We start from the raw sequence: 18,783 nt of genomic DNA, 5'->3' as shown, positions 1-18,783 counted from the left end.
TTATTCTGAAGACAGACTCCTGTTAGATTCTTTACAGTGTTTCATAGAAGTTAAAATGTTTTTGATTCAACTCCTCAGGTTTTAATTCCCAAACCAGCTTAAATATAAGACTTAATAATTATTTATAAGACGTTCAGTTTGGGGGTCTCTCGTTGCACAAAAACATCAAAAGTCCAAATCAGTTCAGGAAATACTTTTAATGATCCGCAATGGGCATAAAAAACTCACATTTTGACTGTACATGCATAATAAGTTACCCATGAGAAGTTTTCCTCACACATCAGGACGACGATTTATAGAATATAAAACACGATGAACACGCAGACGTTTCTGACTTCTGTCGTTACGCCGCAGCTTTCTGGTTGCGTTCCACAGCCATCCTCTCCAGCCGCTCCGTGTAGAAGCCGTTAAAGTCCAGCCTGTGGAGTCGATCGCACGAACACGTCATTCTGTGTGACGCTGCACTGCTGGACGTGGCGCCGTGAACTCATTAAAACCATGAAGCAGCTAAACGTCGGCGCTGGTCTCTCCTACCTGTAGATGATGCTGATCATGCTGTGCTCGCAGTCGTTGGTGCTGTAGATGCTCAGTTTGTCCAGCAGGTCCAGCAGCAGCAGGCTGAAGTTACTGTCGAACTTACCGATGGTCGCTTCGAAGCCGGCGTCGGACTGAACGCCGTCGGCGTGCTCGGCTAAAAGCTGATGCAGAGGAGGCGTTTTTACAACCACTTCAGTTCACGGCGTTCAGCAAGAAACGTTTTCTTGTTACCTTCGCAGTCGGCTTCTTCTTCTCTGGTTCGTCGGGCTGCTCGCTCTGAGCCGGAGGCGCGTCCATCATGTCCTGCTCCTGAGAGAGACGCTCCAACCTCACGCTCTGAGTGAACCGCTAAAAACAACCAGGAGAAAAAGAAAACGACTTTTTTCCTCCTCAGACTGTGGCTGGGCGGGCGGACATCAGAGAGTTACAATATGAAGGAAAACAAACTTTAAAATTTGTTTTAAACTTGTTTTTTTCCTGTAGGAGCTACAGAAGAAACCAGAATTGGTTCAATTTAAATTATAAAGTGTTTCATCTTATTTCCACCAGCATCAACTCCACCAAGTGGACTTAAACTGCTTTGAACACGAGACTCGAAGCGTCTAAATGATAAAAATACTAAATTTGTTGTTGGACCCTCCACTGAAAGCCCAGGAGCAGAAACACGTGATTCATCCCTGGAAGCTGAAGAAAACCAGACTTCTTTATTTCTGAAGAGCTCCAGGATCAGAAACTGCTGAACTCACATGCAAATCACTCTCCCATCTCTCCCTCCTGACGGTCTTTGTTGGCAATTTAAAGCTTCAGCCCATCTTTGTTTTATTCCTCCAAGCTGGAAGTTTTCTGGGATGAAAACTCAACACAGTTTAAAAACTTGGAAGTTTTCCGTTTTTAAATTGAGGACGGTTCTTGGATGTCTAACTGGCTGAATTTATCAGGATTACCACAGAGAACCGAGAACTTCAGCAGAACCGTTTGGCTGTCAACGAACCTGCATGCAGCTCGTGAACATGAGGCAGACGGACATGAGCTTGGAGAAGATCCTGAGGAGCTCAGGGTTGGTCAGCATGCAGTCCTTCAGGCAGTTATCCAGGAAGCTGGTGTGATGGCAGAGAACGTCGTCAATGTTTGAAGCCTGGCCAACGAGAGCCACGAAAAACCGTCAGCATTTTATTTCATTTATTTATTTAAAAACCCGCCATCTTTCTCTGAAGCCCTCACCGTTTTCAGGTTGTTCTCCATGACGTGCCAGGTGGGCTCCATCACCTCGAACATCATGTAGTACTGGATGTTCTGCACAAAGTTCAGCATCCGCTGGCGCAGGGCGAACGCCGCTGCGAACCTGAACACAGCGCCACGTCAGCACGTTTCCTTCCTGAAAGTTAACGGACGGACAGAGCCGCGGGCTCACCATTTGGCCGAGGACAACGAGTACTGCTTGGAGTCTTTGTTGCTGATCCACACGTTGCACAGCAGCCGCTCCACGTGTTTGCAGAAGAACATGTGTCTGAAGAGCATCTGGTACCTGGTCAGCGCTTTCCTGGGTGGAAAAACAAACGTTGAAACCTCTAAAGCACTTATTCCCAGAACATTTAGGATGTTTGAATGAAGCTGATGCTATTTACAGCTAGAACCATGAGCTGAAAGGAGAAGACGCTCTGAAGGTTTCAGAGAAGGACGTTTTTCACCTGTTGATGATGAGCGACAGCGGCCACTTGACGATGTAGTCGAAGGAGAAGGCCTCCAGGCCGCTGAGCGCCACGTCCGTCGGCTCGGCGTTGATGATGGCCTTCTCCTGCTTGGTCTCGATGGCGAGGACTCGCAGCAGCTGAGTGATGACGTCATGAGGCATCAAGTCGATCTGAGGAGAGATGAGACGGTTGGAAAACCACGAGGCAGCTGCTGCTCAACGTTTTTCCCACGATAACACGAGATTATTTAATCTTAATCTACAAATTTAACGAGGCCAGAGCTCTTCCTGTAACACAAGGCCCATTTTTGTGTTTAATTTCTGCACAACTTGTTTCCTTGACACCATGTTTCAGGATTTTGGAGCAGAAATCAGGATATTTTAATAACCGGTTATGCAGCTGGACTTTTATTTCTTTATACAAAAACAATATAGTGAATGAAAATGATTGTTTTTACATTTGAAAGCTGCAGACTCTGTTTACTGTTATTTAACTGGAGTTTGTGTTCGCCTCTTTCATCACGGACCAAATTCATTTCTAACAGCACCAGCTGGGTTCTGGTGAATCCGCCCACCTTCAGGTCGTCTTTGAAGGGGTCCGTGTTGGCCGTGCTCATCCTCAGAGCGAGCTCCAGCAGAGCTTCGAGCCTCGGAGGGACGATGTCGTCCACCGGCTTCTTCAGCTCCTCCTCTGTCAGGTCCATGAAGTGGACGAAGAAATCTCCTTTGTCCATCAGGAAGTAGTGTTTTATTGATCTGATGGAAACGTAGTTAACCTTTACTTCCAAAGATCTGGGGGTTTATTTAGGTTTACTTTAGTTGTTGCTCTGATCTGTTCACCTGAGACGTGAGACCAGCTCCTTCTCCTCCATGAGGAAGTCCAGGAGGACCTTGCTGGCGTAGTTGTAGGCCTTCTCGATTTGCTCCACGTAGGCCCGCTCCTTCAGGGTGTACAGAACCTCCTTGGCGTCGGGACACGTCACGTCCCGGCCGCACTCCCGCACCACGTTCAGGTACTTCCCTGTGCAGGAACAGGTTTCAGCACGGCGCCGAACGCTCGCTTTGTGCCGCTTCCGTCAGCTCGTACCTGTGCTTAATATTTTGTCGGCCATCTTCTGCAGGAAGGAGGGAATGCGGTGCTGGACGATGGTGTACCTCTGGTCCCAGTACTTGTCGTTGTAGTCTTCCTGGATCTTCTCCTTCTGCAGCTCGTGCTCCTCCACCATAAACTCACTGAGCAAACGCAGAAGTCGGACACAAACGTGAACTTTGGGACAATAATTTAAAACTAAAACATCAGTCAGGATTTAAAACGATTGATGGATCAGGTCAATGTGTCTCACACACACACACACACACACACTTATCGTGTGCAGTTCGGACTCAGATTTGATAACTGAAAACAGTTAAATGACCCATTCCTGTCAGGAACAGAACCAACCTAAAGTGGGGCATGTTTCACTGAGCCGTGTTATCGTGGAGGATAAACACCTGTAGGGATCCTTGATGATGCCTCTGTAGATCCACTTCTCCAGAATTTCAAAGTAGGGGACGCTGGCTGCCTTGGTGAGGTAAAGACAGAGCTCCTGGGCCTGGCTGTCGCCCGTGTAGTTAAAGGTTCGGTCGTGAAGAAGGCTGAGCGTCGATCCACCCATACAGTCCCCTTTGTCCAACGAGGAGGCTGTGAAAACGACAGAAATCATCTTATTTACTCAATAAAAGTGTCTGCTTTGTTGCTGGATACTATTAATTAAACTTGAGCTTCTTTCAGGCTAATTTCACTTCATTTATTCAGAAAGATGAGCTTTTAAAAGAAATCAGGCGACAACTCTCAGAGTCTGACCGATGGACGCCAGAATCTCCATGGTCCTCATGGTGGGTTGGATGTAAAACCAGAGCTTCTGCAGCGACAGAAGGCCCTGCCGCTGGAGGTGCTCCAGCTGGGTGACCAGGATCAGGTACTCCTTCATCAGAGTCCTCATCGCCGCCGTGAGGGCGTGGTTCACCTGGCCGTACTCGAAGGACGACTTCTCCTCGATGAACCTGGAAGAAAAACAACCAGCAGAACTCATCAAATCTGGAATTATCAACCAAAATACTTCATCTGCTGCGTGAATGCTGAGACACACTTCACTTTATTATCCTCCTGTTTTTATTTCTGTCCTTTTTTATAAACTTCTGTTTATTTTCTGTTATTTTAGACGTTCGGCTCATTCAGGAGATGATTGCTGTGACTTTTTGCTTTTGGAGCTTTTATACTTTTCAAAACATTTTTCCCACAGAAACTGATGCAAGCTCTTTAAAAACATTGTTTTCTTTGAAATCTGCTTCAGCTAACTTGCTCTGTTTTTGTCTTTTTCTGCTACTTTTAGCTTTTATCCGCCCTTCTGCTCCATTCAGCTACTTTTAGACAGCATTCTGCTTCTTTTAGCTGCAACAACTTTGTTTCAGCCTCTTCAGTAAAGTTACACAGCCCTCAGAGTTCACGCCGTTTTCACAGAAAATGAAAATTTCTCGAGTTAATATTAATATAATTAAATATTCTTTCAGCTCAGATTAGCAGCAAGAAATCTGTCAATAAATAGGTGGAAGGATTAAAAGAAAAATCCTTAGAATAAAAACTTTTGTAAGCATCATCACTACCAGCAGAGGATGAAAATACGTATGGAGGGTAAAAACTGGGCTGAACTGCGTTCCTTACCGTGTTATTGTGGAGTAATACGACGCTACGGGTAATATTCTGTTCACCAGCTCTTTGACAGACATGTCCAGCGTCGTATCAACGATAAAGGAGCGGTTCTGCCTCCCCAGGACGGGCTGAGCCGTGATGTCTCGCCCATCGACTCCGATCAGAACAAAGAGCAGGTCCTCCACCACAAACTGCTCCTGAGCCGACAGAGGCAGCGTTCCTGAACACAAAACACGGAGACAAGATTTACTGATGTGAGGCGACACGCAGCAGAGGTTCAGGAGGGAACTTCCTGTCTGCACACCGATGGCTGCAGCTGGATCTGCGGCGGGGGCGGGGCTGGTCATGAAGTCTCCGATGAGAGCTGGACGGTCGTAGACCCAGTTAGGGAAGACGGGGTTGGGCTGCGTGGGATTCTTCTTATTGTGTTTGTCTCGTAGCATCTTCCGTGTGACTTCAGCGGGCTGGTCACAAAAACGCAGCAGAAAGAAGAGACTTTACTTCAGACCCTCTGCAGATCAACGCTGCCATTACTCTTCAGGAAGAGAAGGTTCACCAGAGGAGCGTTGGAGCTGGCCGTCACGTTGCCCAGCTTCTTCCGCAGCTCGTCCAGCTCCTGCATGGACATCTTTGTGCTGGTTTGAGGCAGAGAGTAACTCGTGGTCGTGGCCGAGTTTGCGTTTGCAGAGGACTCGGACCTCTCTTTGGCGTTCTGCTGCAGAAACTGTAGAGTCTACAAATTTCACAAGTTGTAAAAAAAGGAAACTGAACGGAAACAGCGAGTGAACTCTTATCCATCTGAAGCGCCTCTAAACGACGTACCTCTTTATCCTCACAGAGTTTGGAGAGCAGATACACCAAAGGGTCCAGGCTGCGGAGGTTTTTGGACTTCAGCTCGTCATATTTCCTCAAGAAGTCTTCAGGTGTTTTAGAGAACTCTGCTAATTTGACCTGAAAATGATGCAAACAAGTTACAATGTTCTCATCATTGTAGGAGGATTATGTGTTGCAGTTATTTCCCATCATGCCTGGAGTGTCTGTGTGACCCACCTTGGCGCTGTGGGCAGAGACCGTGGTGGTGACGTAAGGAGTCCTGTGTTTCTGCAGTAAGTCGATGTATCCCTCCGCTCCATCACCTCCTCGCACCTGCAGGAGGCTGAGCAGCTCGTTCACGTCGTGGTGGATCCTGAATTCACTCATGGCTCAGCTGACCTGATCCCAGTTTATAAACAGACACAGAGGAGAGCAGCTCAACTCCCTGCAGTAAGCTGCTGGCTTACACTGATAATCACAGAATAAAGTTTAAACTAAAATATTTAAGAATACCGAACGATTTTAGAGGATGTGAGGTTGTTTTTGTTGTGATGCGGAGCTAACAGCCGATGCTAGCTGGCTAACTAGCCTACAGGAGGAAGATGCTACATAGCAGCTAGCTTACCGAAACTAGAAATAAAACATGAATCGAGATGTGACGACCTAAAACAATCTTTCTAAAACACGTTGCAAGCGTAATAAGAGTCTGAGGTCTGCATTTCACCTGTTGGTCGTATTAAGTACAATGCAACAGAGCAGCTACACAACGCGCCCACCGCCAGTCAAATTCTTCTTCGTCTGATAACTAGCTGCGACTCGACGGTGCCACCGCGCCCCCTGCTGGTGCGATGCAGCAACTACAAGTTTGCTTTTATTTATTTTTATAAAAATAAATTAACTTCTGCAGCTTTATTTATTAAGAACAGAGAACTGTAGCATCGGACACAGTTCATAAATAATTAATACAAAATAAAATATAACTAAGTGATGCCACAGATCAATCAGACGCAGTAGCAAATAGACAGGTAGCGTGGCCGAGTGGTCCAAGACGCTGGATTAAGGCTCCAGTCTCTTCGGGGTCGTGGGTTCGAATCCCACCGCTGCTAGGAGTTCATTTTACTAAGACAGGAGCTCACACTTGTTGCCTTGTTTCCTAACACATGAACTCAGACGTGAAGGGGCCTGATATTTGTAACTTTGCAATAGCTATCAGTGCACAATATTTATTTAATTACGTTTACGTAATTTTACGTAAGGTAATTAAAATTAAATCACTATATTTAAAGTTGTTTTTCAGTCGGGGAAGAATCAGATACAGTACTTTTTGTTTTCTTTAAAAAAAAAGAAAAGTGGGTTTTAAACTAAACTAATGTGTGACAGTTTAAATTGTTGATTTAAATATTTGCAATACACTAATATGTAGAAAAAATACAATTTAAAAAAACATGTTTTTATTTTGGACTTTTTTTTTAATTTAAGCGATAACTCCCTTTTTTGGTCGATTAGTATTTTATTTTGAAACGCGGTGACAGCGGAAGTAAACAGTAATCACGTCACAACCCGGAAGTGTTACCCTCCTCTGACTAACGTTTGAATCGACGAGAATGACCGATTTATCTGGTGAAGGAACGACTAAACGCGGAGCTGCCGCGGCCGTGTTCGGGTCCTAATCTCCGGTCCCGGAGCTGGAGGCGGCTCACGGCCCGATGCCAGCGGAGAAAACCCCGCCGCTCCGCCTACAAGTCGGCCGAGAGAGAATTTGTTTCCCCGCAGTGAGCCGCTAACCGATCGTGCTGCCCGTTTGTGTTGTTCAGGAGCAGGAGCAGGAGGAGGAGGGGGGAGAAAAAAAATGGCCGAACTGCATGTTGTAGAACCGAGCGGAACCGGCACCCTGGAGCAGCCCGAGCACCGCGAACACGTCCGGGGCTCGATGCGCCTGGCGTCGCCCACCCTGGTGGTCCCCCCGCGGGGCGGCGGTCAGCTCAGCCCCGGCGGCGGGAGGTCGGTGTTCGGCTTCCCGCTGAAGAGCAACACGGGCTCCCCGTCCGAACCGGCGGACAAGCCGGGCTCGCGCTGGGTTCGGCTCAACGTCGGCGGGACCTACTTCATCACGACCAAACAGACGCTATGTAGGGACCCCAAATCCTTCCTGTTCCGACTGTGTCAAGAAGACCCGGACCTGGACTCGGACAAGGTGAGTCCGAGAACCCGAACCTGACCCGTGAGCTCACCTGTACGGGTCCAGGGTCCGGGTCAGGGTCGGGTTCGGGTGTTTTTAAAGCCCTGAAGGTAAAACTCCACAAGGTTTTGTTAATAAAAGCAGAAATCAGTTTATTTTTTTATTTAATTTTTATTTTTGAATCAGGATTTCCTACATTTTGCGTCTCAGTGTTTCCATAAATAAAAAGTAAATAAGTTGAGAAAGAGTGTGAAAGTAGCTGAAGCTGACCTGGTAAAGCTAAAAGAAGCTAAAAGCTAACTAAAAGCCAGCAAATGGTAGCTAAAAGCAGCTAAAAGTTAAACGCAACATAAGAAGACAAAAACAGGAAATTTGATGAAGCAGATTTTTAAGAAATAAAATTAAATCTCATTGTGTTTCTGTGGAAACAAATATTTGGGAATAAATTTAAATATCTGATAACAGCTAGAAAAACTTCTCCTGCCTCCGTCACCAAACATAAACTCATTCAGATTAAAAACTGAAGTTATTTTTATCTTTCAGTGTCAAACAGATTTTAGATTTTAGGTTTGAAATAAGCCCTGATTTATTCGGCTGTTTGAATCGGAGCCGACTTCGTTCCGGATCGATACCTAAGAGTTTATTTAAACACGTTTGGGTCAACGTCTCACACTTTAAAAGTTTAATTTTAATATAAAAGTATCTTTTTTAGAAGCAGCATTTCTGTTAAAACTGTTAACTGAGGTGGAAACGTAACTCTGCAGATTAATTTTTATGGAGACTTTATGTTTAAAGCAGCCGGACTTTCCTGTAAACTGTTGGTCAGGAGACGCAGGTGTTCAGTTCAGGTGGCAGCCATCTTTCTTTCTGTCATGTGACCTCAGGACGAGACCGGGGCCTACCTCATCGACAGGGACCCCACCTACTTCGGCCCCATCCTGAATTACCTCCGACACGGGAAGCTGATCATGGATAAGAACCTGGCTGAGGAAGGTAAGCCCCGCCCCCCGACACGGCGCCGCAGCGGTCAGCGAGCGCCGGCGTCAGCTCTGACGGGTTTGTGTTTCAGGGGTTCTGGAGGAAGCCGAGTTCTACAACATCGCCTCCCTGGTGAGGCTGGTGAAGGAGAGGATACGGGACAACGAGAACCGGACGTCTCAGGTACGGCGGGGGGGCGGAGCCGGGCGCGCTCAGACAGAACGCCTGTTTGGTGTTGACTTGTGCTGCGTGTCCCTCAGGGTCCGGTGAAGCACGTGTACCGAGTCCTGCAGTGCCAGGAGGAGGAGCTAACACAGATGGTCTCCACCATGTCGGACGGATGGAAGTTCGAGCAGGTGCACAAAGAGCCACTTCCTGTCCCGTTTTAACGCAGACGGGGCGGAGTCTGAACAAACCTGAGCGAAAGGTTCACCTCAGTTAATCCCCGTCTCGTTCTCCTCCTCAGCTCATCAGCATCGGCTCGTCGTATAACTACGGCAACGAGGACCAGGCGGAGTTCCTGTGCGTGGTTTCCCGAGAGCTCAACAACTCCACCAACGGCATCGTCATCGAGCCCACAGAGAAGGCCAAGGTGAGCCGCCGGGAACCAGGGGCTGGGCGCTACAGACCCGCCTCGCTCGCAGCACCCCTCCCGCCGCCTCAACAAACCGATCCTCTGTTAGAAACAGACGTTCATCCTCCAGCAGCAGCTGTCAATCAAAGCTGCCCGACCCGACCTTTAGGACCCTCGTGGCATCCCATTATAAAATTATTAAAGGCTTTTTGGATTTCAGTTATCCTGAAACTTATGCGACTGACTTATTTGACATAAATATGTTCAGATTTATGTTAAATAAAGGGAGCACAGTAACACGCCAACAAACCCAGTAAATCCCAGGCTGCTCACCAACAGTTAGCACTGATGCTAACTTAACATTGAAAATGCCATAGAAGAGCTAACGTGGTTAGCATTGTGTTTATTACTAGAAATTTATCCACAAATCCAACATTTTAAAGTCGTTACTAAAGTTACAATAACCTCAGATATTATTTACAGACAGATAAATAATTCAGACAAATTAAAAACGTAAAAACCTAACTTTAACTACTGCAGGAACTCTACTGGGACCAAAAGCACCAAGCAGCAGGACTCTGTGTCACATTTTATAAACAACTTTGTTTAAAATCAGGTTCAGCCTTTGGCTCTTTTTCAGTCCTTAATCAGAAACCTCCAGAAGTCAGGACTTGCGGTGGTCACCGTTTAATAAAACGCTTTGACTCGACAGTAATCTGAGCGGCGCCGTGAAGCACGACAGGTCCAGATGATCAGGCTTCACTCCGACAGACTTCTGGGAAGTTACTCATCAGTTTCTTGTGTCTGCTTGATATTTAGGCGTAGTCAGAATAAGATTGTTGCAGAAACGGCAGCAGCTGCTCGGCTGCCTGAAGGATGCAGCTTCCTGTTCGGCTCCAGAAACAGACTGAAAGCTTCCATCAGTGACTGAAAACAGCCAGGATTGGGTCCTGGAACGACCTGTTCTCAGTGTTTTAAAGAAACGTTGTCCCTGCAGCTCAGCAGGCTGTTTGGGTTTGTTTGCTCTGGGTGGTTTTTACGGATCAGAAATCGCTCCAATCAGAACCGAGCAGACGTCTCCGGCGTGGCGGGCTTCATTCACTCTGTTTTCTCCTCACAGATCCTGCAGGAGCGAGGCTCGCGGATGTGAGGAGGCGCATCAACAACGAGAAGCACACGCCGCCGTCACACGACCTCCATCATCGAGCTGCCGTCTCCTCGAGCCTTTCCCACGCCTCCTCCCGACCCTCGCTCCTCCTCTCTTCTCCTCCACCTGGAAGAGGTTCTCCTCCTCGCAGCTTTTTTTGTTTTTTACCGGTGTGTGTCGTGGCGGCACAGGTCCTGACGCTGGCTACGTTAAGTCATCTCCGTTTTGATCTTCGGCGGCGGACAGGATTCTTGTTGTCTTCGACCCGTTTTGGCAGAACGCTCCTCAGAATCCTCGCGGAGCTCCCGCAGACTCTTCGGCTCATCGAGGAGGAAGACGGCTCCAGCGTCTCCGTCTGAGCCGAGACGACAGACTCTAACTCCACTCGGGCACAATTTCTCCAGGCATGTAAGGAATCTCTACTTCAACATATTTAGGCTGAAATTATACGGAAATTTGAATGCAAATGGTGTAGTTACTGATTTCTGTATCATAGTTCTCATATATTTACATATTCTTCAGTGTTTCAGAAGAGATCCGTTTGAGCTTAAATATCTCCGCTCCCAGCTGCACGGATTCTCTGGTTTATCCTACGTTTATCTACTGCATATCTTAAATTGTAATTGGGGATAAAGAGCCGTGTGTGTGTGTGTGTGTGTGTGCGTGTGTGTGCATTGGTCTTTCTCTTCCAGAGTGTCACATTGATGAGACAGGCCTAGAGAAGCTATGGAGCTCCAGTTGAGGGACTTGGTTAGCTCTCAGCAATGATTACAATAAATAAAACCAAATCAGGCATGTTTTAGGTTAGCACAAGATCACGTATTGTACTTGATTGTCCTATAATAATGCTGCCAGAGTATAAAAGGAACTTTAAGTGAATAACAATCCATGTGTAATCAGTAAACAACTATATAAACAATACAGTTTTGTGCACTAATGGATCCTGGCTGTGTACTGGTCATCTAACTGACAAAACGTTCACATCTTAGGTGCATTACCATCAGTNGGGGGTTGAAGCGTGCCGCTCGTCTTCAGTCTTCAGAGAAACGTTTTACAGTCTGCAGCATGTAGCAGTCCAGCTTACAGCGTCAACGCCGGACTTTCCGAGCCGTCAGTGAACTCACCACAGCTTCACTTGAAGATCGAAGCGTTTGTTTCGGATCGTTTCCACGTTTCAGAACAAACATGTCTGACTTCCCACAGAAGGAAAGAAGAAGATTTATCACATTTATCAGATAAAACCGTTTGAATCCAACATATCCTGCAGTATTTTGTTCGTTAGTCTGATTTCGAACACGTTTAAGTCATTTCTCAAACAGAAATCTCTGCTTGTTTTTTTATCTCCTGGTATTCATGTTGTGTCTGTTTGCAAAATATCTCCTGAACCACAGGGCAAACTGTCAGAGTAATCGCTGGATTTAAATCTAAAACTGCAACTTAACCTCATTCAAGATGGCCACCACAGCTATTTAACTTTAGCAAACCTGCAAACGGCTGATATGTGGTTTCTTTACACCTACAAAGTTTGTTGGATTAGCTGAAAGTCTTTCCTCCTGCGTTCATTTAAATATTGTTTTCAATTCAATACGAGTGGCCCTTTCAGAATAAGAGCCTCTCTATAAATGATTGATTAAAGTCTTTATAACTGACAGCTCAGGTACTGAACTGTCCTTCAGGTGGATGTAGTTTGTTGTTTATTTAACTTAAATAAATAAATGTTTGTGTCTCCGTAGTTTGAACTCACAGCTGACTTCAAACATTTAAAATTTAAAATCTAAATATTGAAAAAGTTAAATCGGTCTTTCTAAATAGTGTGAACTGTGTTTAATAATCGTTTTTATTAATTAATAAATCCTTTATAAAGGGGCTCTTATTGTGAAATGGTACCAATTAGTTTTGTGTTGAAAGTTTTTAAATCCTTAATGAATTTAATTCAGAAATATTTAATGTTTGTATTTAAAATGAATCGATTTTAACTCCAAACTTACCTCCCATCTAAAACCTTTTTATTGATTCTGATTTTTGTTTTTAATGAAAATAAATATATTAAACTGCTCAGTGAGTCAAAAATATCAGATTATTTATAATCCAACGTATCAGCCGATTGACAGATAAATCAACCTGTTTAAAATAAATCTGTGAGATCCACCCACTGTTGCTCTTTTAGCTGTTAAATAAACATTTTTGTTATATTTAGTTCAGTCGCTCTGTTTGGTTTCTGTTTGATGAATGAAAACTTTCCGTTAACGTCCGTCTCAGCCGACAGAAAACTGCAGCAGCTTCTTCACCTTTTCACCGTCTGTGATGTGGCTCTTTCTTTGTTTTTCCTCCTTTTTGAGTGTGTGTGTGTCTGCTTGTTATCGGCGGCCTTGCAGAGCTCTTTGGGCGCCGTTTCCTTCGCTCTTATCAAACAGGACGTCTTGTAGCTCGCTGTTGGTCCCCAGATGATTTCCAGACATCAAATAAAAGTTAAAGAGTAAAAATATCAAACTTCAGTCGTAAACTGATATTAGATACTTAAACAGTCGTTTGTGCCATCATCGTATTTTTGTTTTTTAGCTCGTACGCTTCAACCAGCTGTAGTCGGGACGTAAATGTTGTTTTTGTGGATCAGAACCTGAGAAGTTTAGGAATTACTGCCTTTAAAAAATAAAATAAAAACAGGAGGCTTCTATCTAAAATATAATGTATATTTAGTGCCCCTAAAATGTGATCTCTTGCATTGTTTTAAGTTCCTTTTTTTATATCTACAAGCAAAAAAAGAACGAAGTCGTAGTCGTTGATGCTTTAATTCCCTCCTGGAGGTAAAAACGTCCTAATGGTGTCCGCAGTCAGCTGGTTTTATGTTTGTAGACAGATTTCCTCTCCTGCTTGTATCTTAGTAAAACTCCAGCAGTGCTCTTCTTCACACGAATTAATTTGACGGTAAACTTCCAGTCATCATTTACTGAGTTGCATGCTGAAGCCACATTTATGAATTCAATTTTAGATGGTTGTAATCAGTGTTTAAAGTTCTTATTGTGCATTTTATAAACCCAGATTTATCCTATCTTTGCTGCACAGTTAAGTGGTTCCCAACTTAAAAAAGAAAAGAAGGGAAAGTTGCTGTTTTTGGTCCTTCCTTAAGTCTGTGTTTTTGTTTTTTATTGTACCAGTCATGCTAAAAGCATCTGGATAAAAGTGTTGTGAAATAATATATCTTAACCATCACAGGGCTAAAAACATGAATAATTTTGATTTATGCAAAAAAGATGTTAGCCTGTACATTAATCTAACATTATAAATATGATAAATAATAAAAAAACACCTGCTAGCATGTTTCACGAAGCACATTTGTGTCGATGTTTATGTCTTTAGACTCATTACTGAGGATTTAAAATGTAATTTTTCAGCTCTATCATTTAATTTATTCACCATGGCAGAATATTTATACCTGGAAATATTTTAATCAGTCTCTTTTTCTTTGGCTTTTATTTTTGCTGCCCTGGTTAAATAACCGTGGCAACATATATTAAGATATTTGAGGAGAAAATGTGTAAATAATATTCATTTTTAATAGTGGTACGCAAACAACTTTGGCCAAAAAAGCAATAAACACTCACCTCTTTGTTTAGCAGAGAAAAGCTCAAACAAACAAGCTTACATTTTCCACATTTATGTTAAAAGTCAGGCTATAAAACAGCATTTTGTGACTTATTTCAATATTAACAGTAATTAACAACAATGAAAATGTTTATAAACTAAATTATTTACAATATTCTGACTGCCAACAGCAGGTGTGATGTCCCAGGACTCACTGTTGATGCTATTAAATGAAAGTTAGCATTAGCAGGATAATGTTAGCAGTTAGCTTCAAGCACATCAGTAAGATAATGTTAGCCTTTTGCTTAAAGCTGTGCTAATGTTAGCATTCCCCTTAAAGCTGTGTTAATGCTAACATCAGTAAGCTAATGTTAGCCTTCTGCTCAAAGCTGTGCTAATGTTAGCATTCCCCTTAAAGCTGTGGTAATGCTAACATCAGTAAGCTAATGTTAGCCTTCTGCTCAAAGCAGTGTTGATGCTAACCAGAGCCTCTAACATTTAGAAAGACTAAAACATTTTCTTGTAAATGTTTAAAGTGTTTATTTTTAAGGTGTTTAGAGACCAACTTTTAGCTCGAGTTTATTTCAACATCCGATTTGGATCACTGCTTTATTTAAAGCCAAAAAAGTTGGGAACCACTGACCTCGCAAAACTTTGCAGTGATTGTCAAACTATTTGGCTAAAAAAAACAAAACAAACTTTTATTTTTAAGCTAATGTAAGTTGACCATTCGTCTTCACCGTCTACTTGAAGTAATTATGCTACAGATAATGTACAGTGTTAACAATTCTGCAAAATTGATATATTTATTTGTTGTTTGGGCACCTGGAAATATCCGAGCATGCGTTGTTCTAGAGATGAAGATCTGATGTGCGATCCTTGTGTTTCTCTGGTGCATGGTGGACGGGAGCAGAGGCGAAGGTTGTATATTTCAGCAGGTGGATAATAAGACATATTCCCTACTCTCATGTTTCTGCTTACACGTAGTTTTCGTATCTTTCTCTCACTCATTCAACTATAGCTAGTTTTAAACACCTAAATTAACCCTTCCACGCTCAGTCTTGGTTTCTAGAGCATTTATGCGACCCGCAGGTCAACGTGCAAAATAAGAAAAATGAAAAATGAAAGTACTTTGTGGCTCATCTCACCAGGTAATCTGTAAACACCTGCATGCGTTTGTGGACATGCGCACCTGTATACTCATTAGGATGTACTGAAAATGTCACTTAATAACTTAACTTTGTGTTCATTTATCAACAGTATTGATGTCAAATGTGAATATTGTCGATGAAGACTGTGGAGAAATGTTTGAAAGCTGAAAAAAAACAAAAAAAACATTTTGTTTGTTTCACTTTAATTTATTTTATATTTTTTCAGATTTTGTCTACCAATGTTGTTTCTTTACATGTAAGAATTTTAACAAAACCCAGTCTGGTTTTTAAATCATAAAAATGTGTCCGTGTTTTAAAACTGCGGCTCTCTGACTGTTTGTTGATATTTACTCTCCGCGGTCGTGTGGTCAGTCAGCGAGAATTAAAAGATTAAAAACAGACAGAACAGGATCGTGTTTGTTTACCTGCCGAAAGTGACTGGTGTTAAACTTATCGGCCATATTTGTTTACCTACATGGCCGTCGTTCTGTAGGTAAGTCACGTCAGTCAAGCTTTGTTTACATTGAGTGCAGACCCGCAAACTTTACAACTTCATATCAATATATGTGGGAAACTGCTGGAGTAAATATGTCAATCTGCATCGTTTGATGTAGTTCAGGATAACCTTGTTTAGGTTTCATTTCATACTTTCCAATGAGCCCCTTTAATTTACTTTTTGTCTTTCTGAAGAATATTTGCTCCTTTTTTGTGGTTCCATCTTTTTATTTTCCCTCAGTTGAACGAGTAAAAGCCTCCGAGACGTGGATATCAGCCACAAAGCTGGGAAAATATCACTAATAATGTATAAACAAATTGTTCTAAATGATTATGTTCTGTTTTTTAATGCAATGGAAGAAAAAGGACCCACTTTAAAGTAGCTCTCAGTAAAACAGACGACTGTTTGTTGGTTTGTTGCCACTGATGGAGATGAAAACGTTGAACCACCAGAGGTCACCAGAGACATTCCCCAGAGTGACAGCAGGTAAAAGGAGCAGCGGCGCAACAAAACCAGCGTTCAGCTCTTTAGTTCTCATTTAGCAGCGTGTGCCCTGATCGTTGGAGGGAGTTGATCTTAGAGGAGGTTTCGATGCCGCTCTTCATTCCTGTTGCTGTTCTGGGGCAGAACTGTGAGTCTCGTCCTCCTTCTGATGAGAAGTGTCCTCATACGTTGGTCATGAAGATGCTCATGGCGGCATTCCCCGTTTCCTCTGCACAGACGGTTTTCCAGGTGTCCCAAGCAGTCGGAGCTCCAGGAGAGGCTGGACTTCCTGCAGAGCTTCAGTTATTCTGGGACAGAAGCACTTTCTTGTCCCGAAGGACGTTGTCCAAAAGTCTTGTGATTCTGTAGAACTGTTCTGAAGAAGAGGTGGTCCTGGCCTTCCTCTGGACGCTCCTGAAGTCTTCTTCGTTGCAATGAAATGTCACAATCTTTGTGTTTTGTTTGTTTTGTTCCTTTTTTACATTCAGTTGTCTTTTCAGTTCGTCCTCGTGTCCCTCCTGTCCTCAGGTTACCGCTCACACCTGTTCTAGGTAATCGTTAATCTCAGCTTTCTCCTCTCCCAGTTGATTTAATGTCCCGGCTCTCACTCTATCCTCAGTTTGTGTCATGCTCCTTGTGGTTTTGTTCCGTTTGGATTTGTCTGCTGCTCATCAGCTGTTTGGGTTTTGATTTTTTTTTTTTTTTTTTTTTCATCGAGTCCTCGAGTCACTCTGCATCCTTGGGTGAGTACAACACATCCTGACATGGAACCTCTCACCTTGAAGGTCTTGATGTTCTTTCAGGTAAAACATTCTTCTGTCCTGGATACACTGTGTGTTCAGAGGTTCAAGGTTGATTTAAACAAAACTTATATTTACTGCAGATCTGTGCAGCTGCTGCTTCGGTTCTGCTTTTAATCTCAAAATAATTTGACATTGAAAATGTACTTTTTAAAAGTTCTCTCTGTTTGTTTTTACTAATATGGTTTTAGAAATACTTTGTGGTGGTTCCTGAAGCCATTTAGCTGATGGTAGAAAATATTCTGTTGCACAAAATCCACATTTTCGTTACTTGTGCGTGTTGTTTGGAGTGTTGTTCTGTCAGGAAACCAGACAAGCAGCAAAGTTTGTGAGTGAGTCAACAGAGAGTCGATCACTCTGCAGGTTTAATTTGTTTTTTTATGATTCCTGATGCAAATGTCTGCTGGGTCTCAGAGAGGCAGAAACCTGCTCTGCAAACCTGACTGCTTGCACACTAAAATAAGCTCTGGATTTAATTCAATTCACAGCAGAGGTCATCTCAGGGCACAAGAGTACAAAAACTTTCACTGACATTGTAAAATATCAATCAGTAAAAGTTTTCTAAGGAAGCAAGCAGATTGTGACTCGTCTCCATCCTGAGCATCATGATGGCGACAGTTTCCTTTTAACAGGAAGAAACCTGACACCCACATAAAAAAAACTAGTCTAGCTACAATATCAAACAGATATCTTTTTGTTCTTGTCCTCAGCTATTAAAGATGAGTAATATACAGTTCTAGCAGGCTATTATACCGGGTTAAATAAAATTCTTCCATGTTAGCACACACCTGTTTTAAAGAACATAACTCTGAATTCAACCAGCTTCCTCTAACTGATCACTTTCTTTTTCAGAGGGGCAACTTTATCAAGTGATGTTTGTGTTGAAGCTGTAATATTATCAACAACATAAGATAAGTTGCTGCTTTTTAGCATTACTCTGCAAGACAGAATAATAATAATAAATAGATTCTTTAAATGTGTTCACAGCATTCTCTGATAAACATTTACTATGATAAAAGTTCCTCTCAGTGGCTGTGAATGTAAACATAAAGGTTATAAAATGGTCAGACAGAACAGGATTGTGAGGATGTTTTAAGCCTTCACTCTCTGTGACATGTGTCAGAACCTAATCAAGAGTCTGATGAAGAGGATGAGGAGGTTAGTGGACATGTTGAGCATAAGTGCCTGGAAGATGATGTATAACAACAAGAAAATGTGTTTTTTCTGATTTCCATTTTGTAATTGAAAGACTGAGGGTCAATGACTTCAAAGAATTGTAACTAATAATTGGTTTAGAGTTAATAAATCATTCTGACTGGAAAATAGCAGCTGGTCCTCCAGGGCTCATTTATTCTAACAGAATCCTCCTGTTGTAGCCAGGTTTCTGTCAGACAGAAGAAACCAATAAGATGATCAGTTGGATTTAGATGAAAGAGATCTGATGTTTAATAATTCACATTTAAAATAAAAAAAATAATTAAAATTTTAATTATTTTTTTCCAACACGTCCCCTGTGGGCTCGGTGGGTTTTAATATGTGATAAAAGTTAATCTTTCCAGTAAACTTCTGTGGTTGTTTGAATGAACTTCCTGTATCCCTCCCTCTAAGCCCCGCCCCCATCCCCTTATCTCTAAGCCCCGCCCTGCATGCACCCTCTAAGCCCC

General features: G+C 43.1%; 2 protein-coding genes and 1 non-coding gene across 4 annotated transcripts; 2 read left to right on the top strand and 1 right to left on the bottom strand.

The window, feature by feature from the left end:
* Positions 1-178: 178 nt before the first annotated feature.
* On the bottom strand, positions 179-6,562 carry tubgcp2 (tubulin, gamma complex associated protein 2). Of its 2 annotated transcripts, XM_017440643.2 has the most exons (18): positions 6,454-6,562; positions 5,967-6,128; positions 5,739-5,867; positions 5,473-5,649; positions 5,221-5,380; positions 4,929-5,136; positions 4,071-4,270; positions 3,719-3,908; positions 3,315-3,460; positions 3,068-3,248; positions 2,803-2,983; positions 2,226-2,398; positions 1,949-2,077; positions 1,759-1,879; positions 1,529-1,672; positions 769-885; positions 535-698; positions 179-419 (listed from the first exon to the last, which is right to left on the bottom strand). In XM_017440643.2, the coding sequence occupies exons 2-18, from the start codon at positions 6,114-6,116 to the stop codon at positions 344-346; spliced, it is 2,646 nt and encodes an 881-aa protein (XP_017296132.1). In that variant the 5' UTR covers positions 6,117-6,128; positions 6,454-6,562; the 3' UTR covers positions 179-343. The 2 variants fall into 2 exon arrangements, with proteins under 2 accessions (XP_017296132.1, XP_017296131.1); XM_017440642.2 differs by having other exon boundaries at positions 4,929-5,380.
* Positions 6,563-6,753: 191 nt separating this feature from the next.
* trnal-aag lies at positions 6,754-6,835 on the top strand. Its single transcript has one exon. It is a non-coding gene; the product is annotated as a tRNA-Leu (tRNA).
* Positions 6,836-7,578: 743 nt separating this feature from the next.
* kctd2 (potassium channel tetramerization domain containing 2) lies at positions 7,579-11,259 on the top strand. The gene is made up of 6 exons (XM_017440646.3): positions 7,579-7,923; positions 8,793-8,901; positions 8,978-9,069; positions 9,147-9,242; positions 9,353-9,478; positions 10,581-11,259. The coding sequence occupies exons 1-6, from the start codon at positions 7,579-7,581 to the stop codon at positions 10,608-10,610; spliced, it is 798 nt and encodes a 265-aa protein (XP_017296135.1). The 3' UTR covers positions 10,611-11,259.
* Positions 11,260-18,783: the final 7,524 nt, after the last annotated feature.

Source organism: Kryptolebias marmoratus, linkage group LG17 (assembly GCF_001649575.2).
Source record: "Kryptolebias marmoratus isolate JLee-2015 linkage group LG17, ASM164957v2, whole genome shotgun sequence".
Taxonomy (NCBI): Eukaryota; Metazoa; Chordata; class Actinopteri; order Cyprinodontiformes; family Rivulidae; genus Kryptolebias; species Kryptolebias marmoratus.
This window is presented reverse-complemented; position numbering and strand designations above follow the sequence as displayed.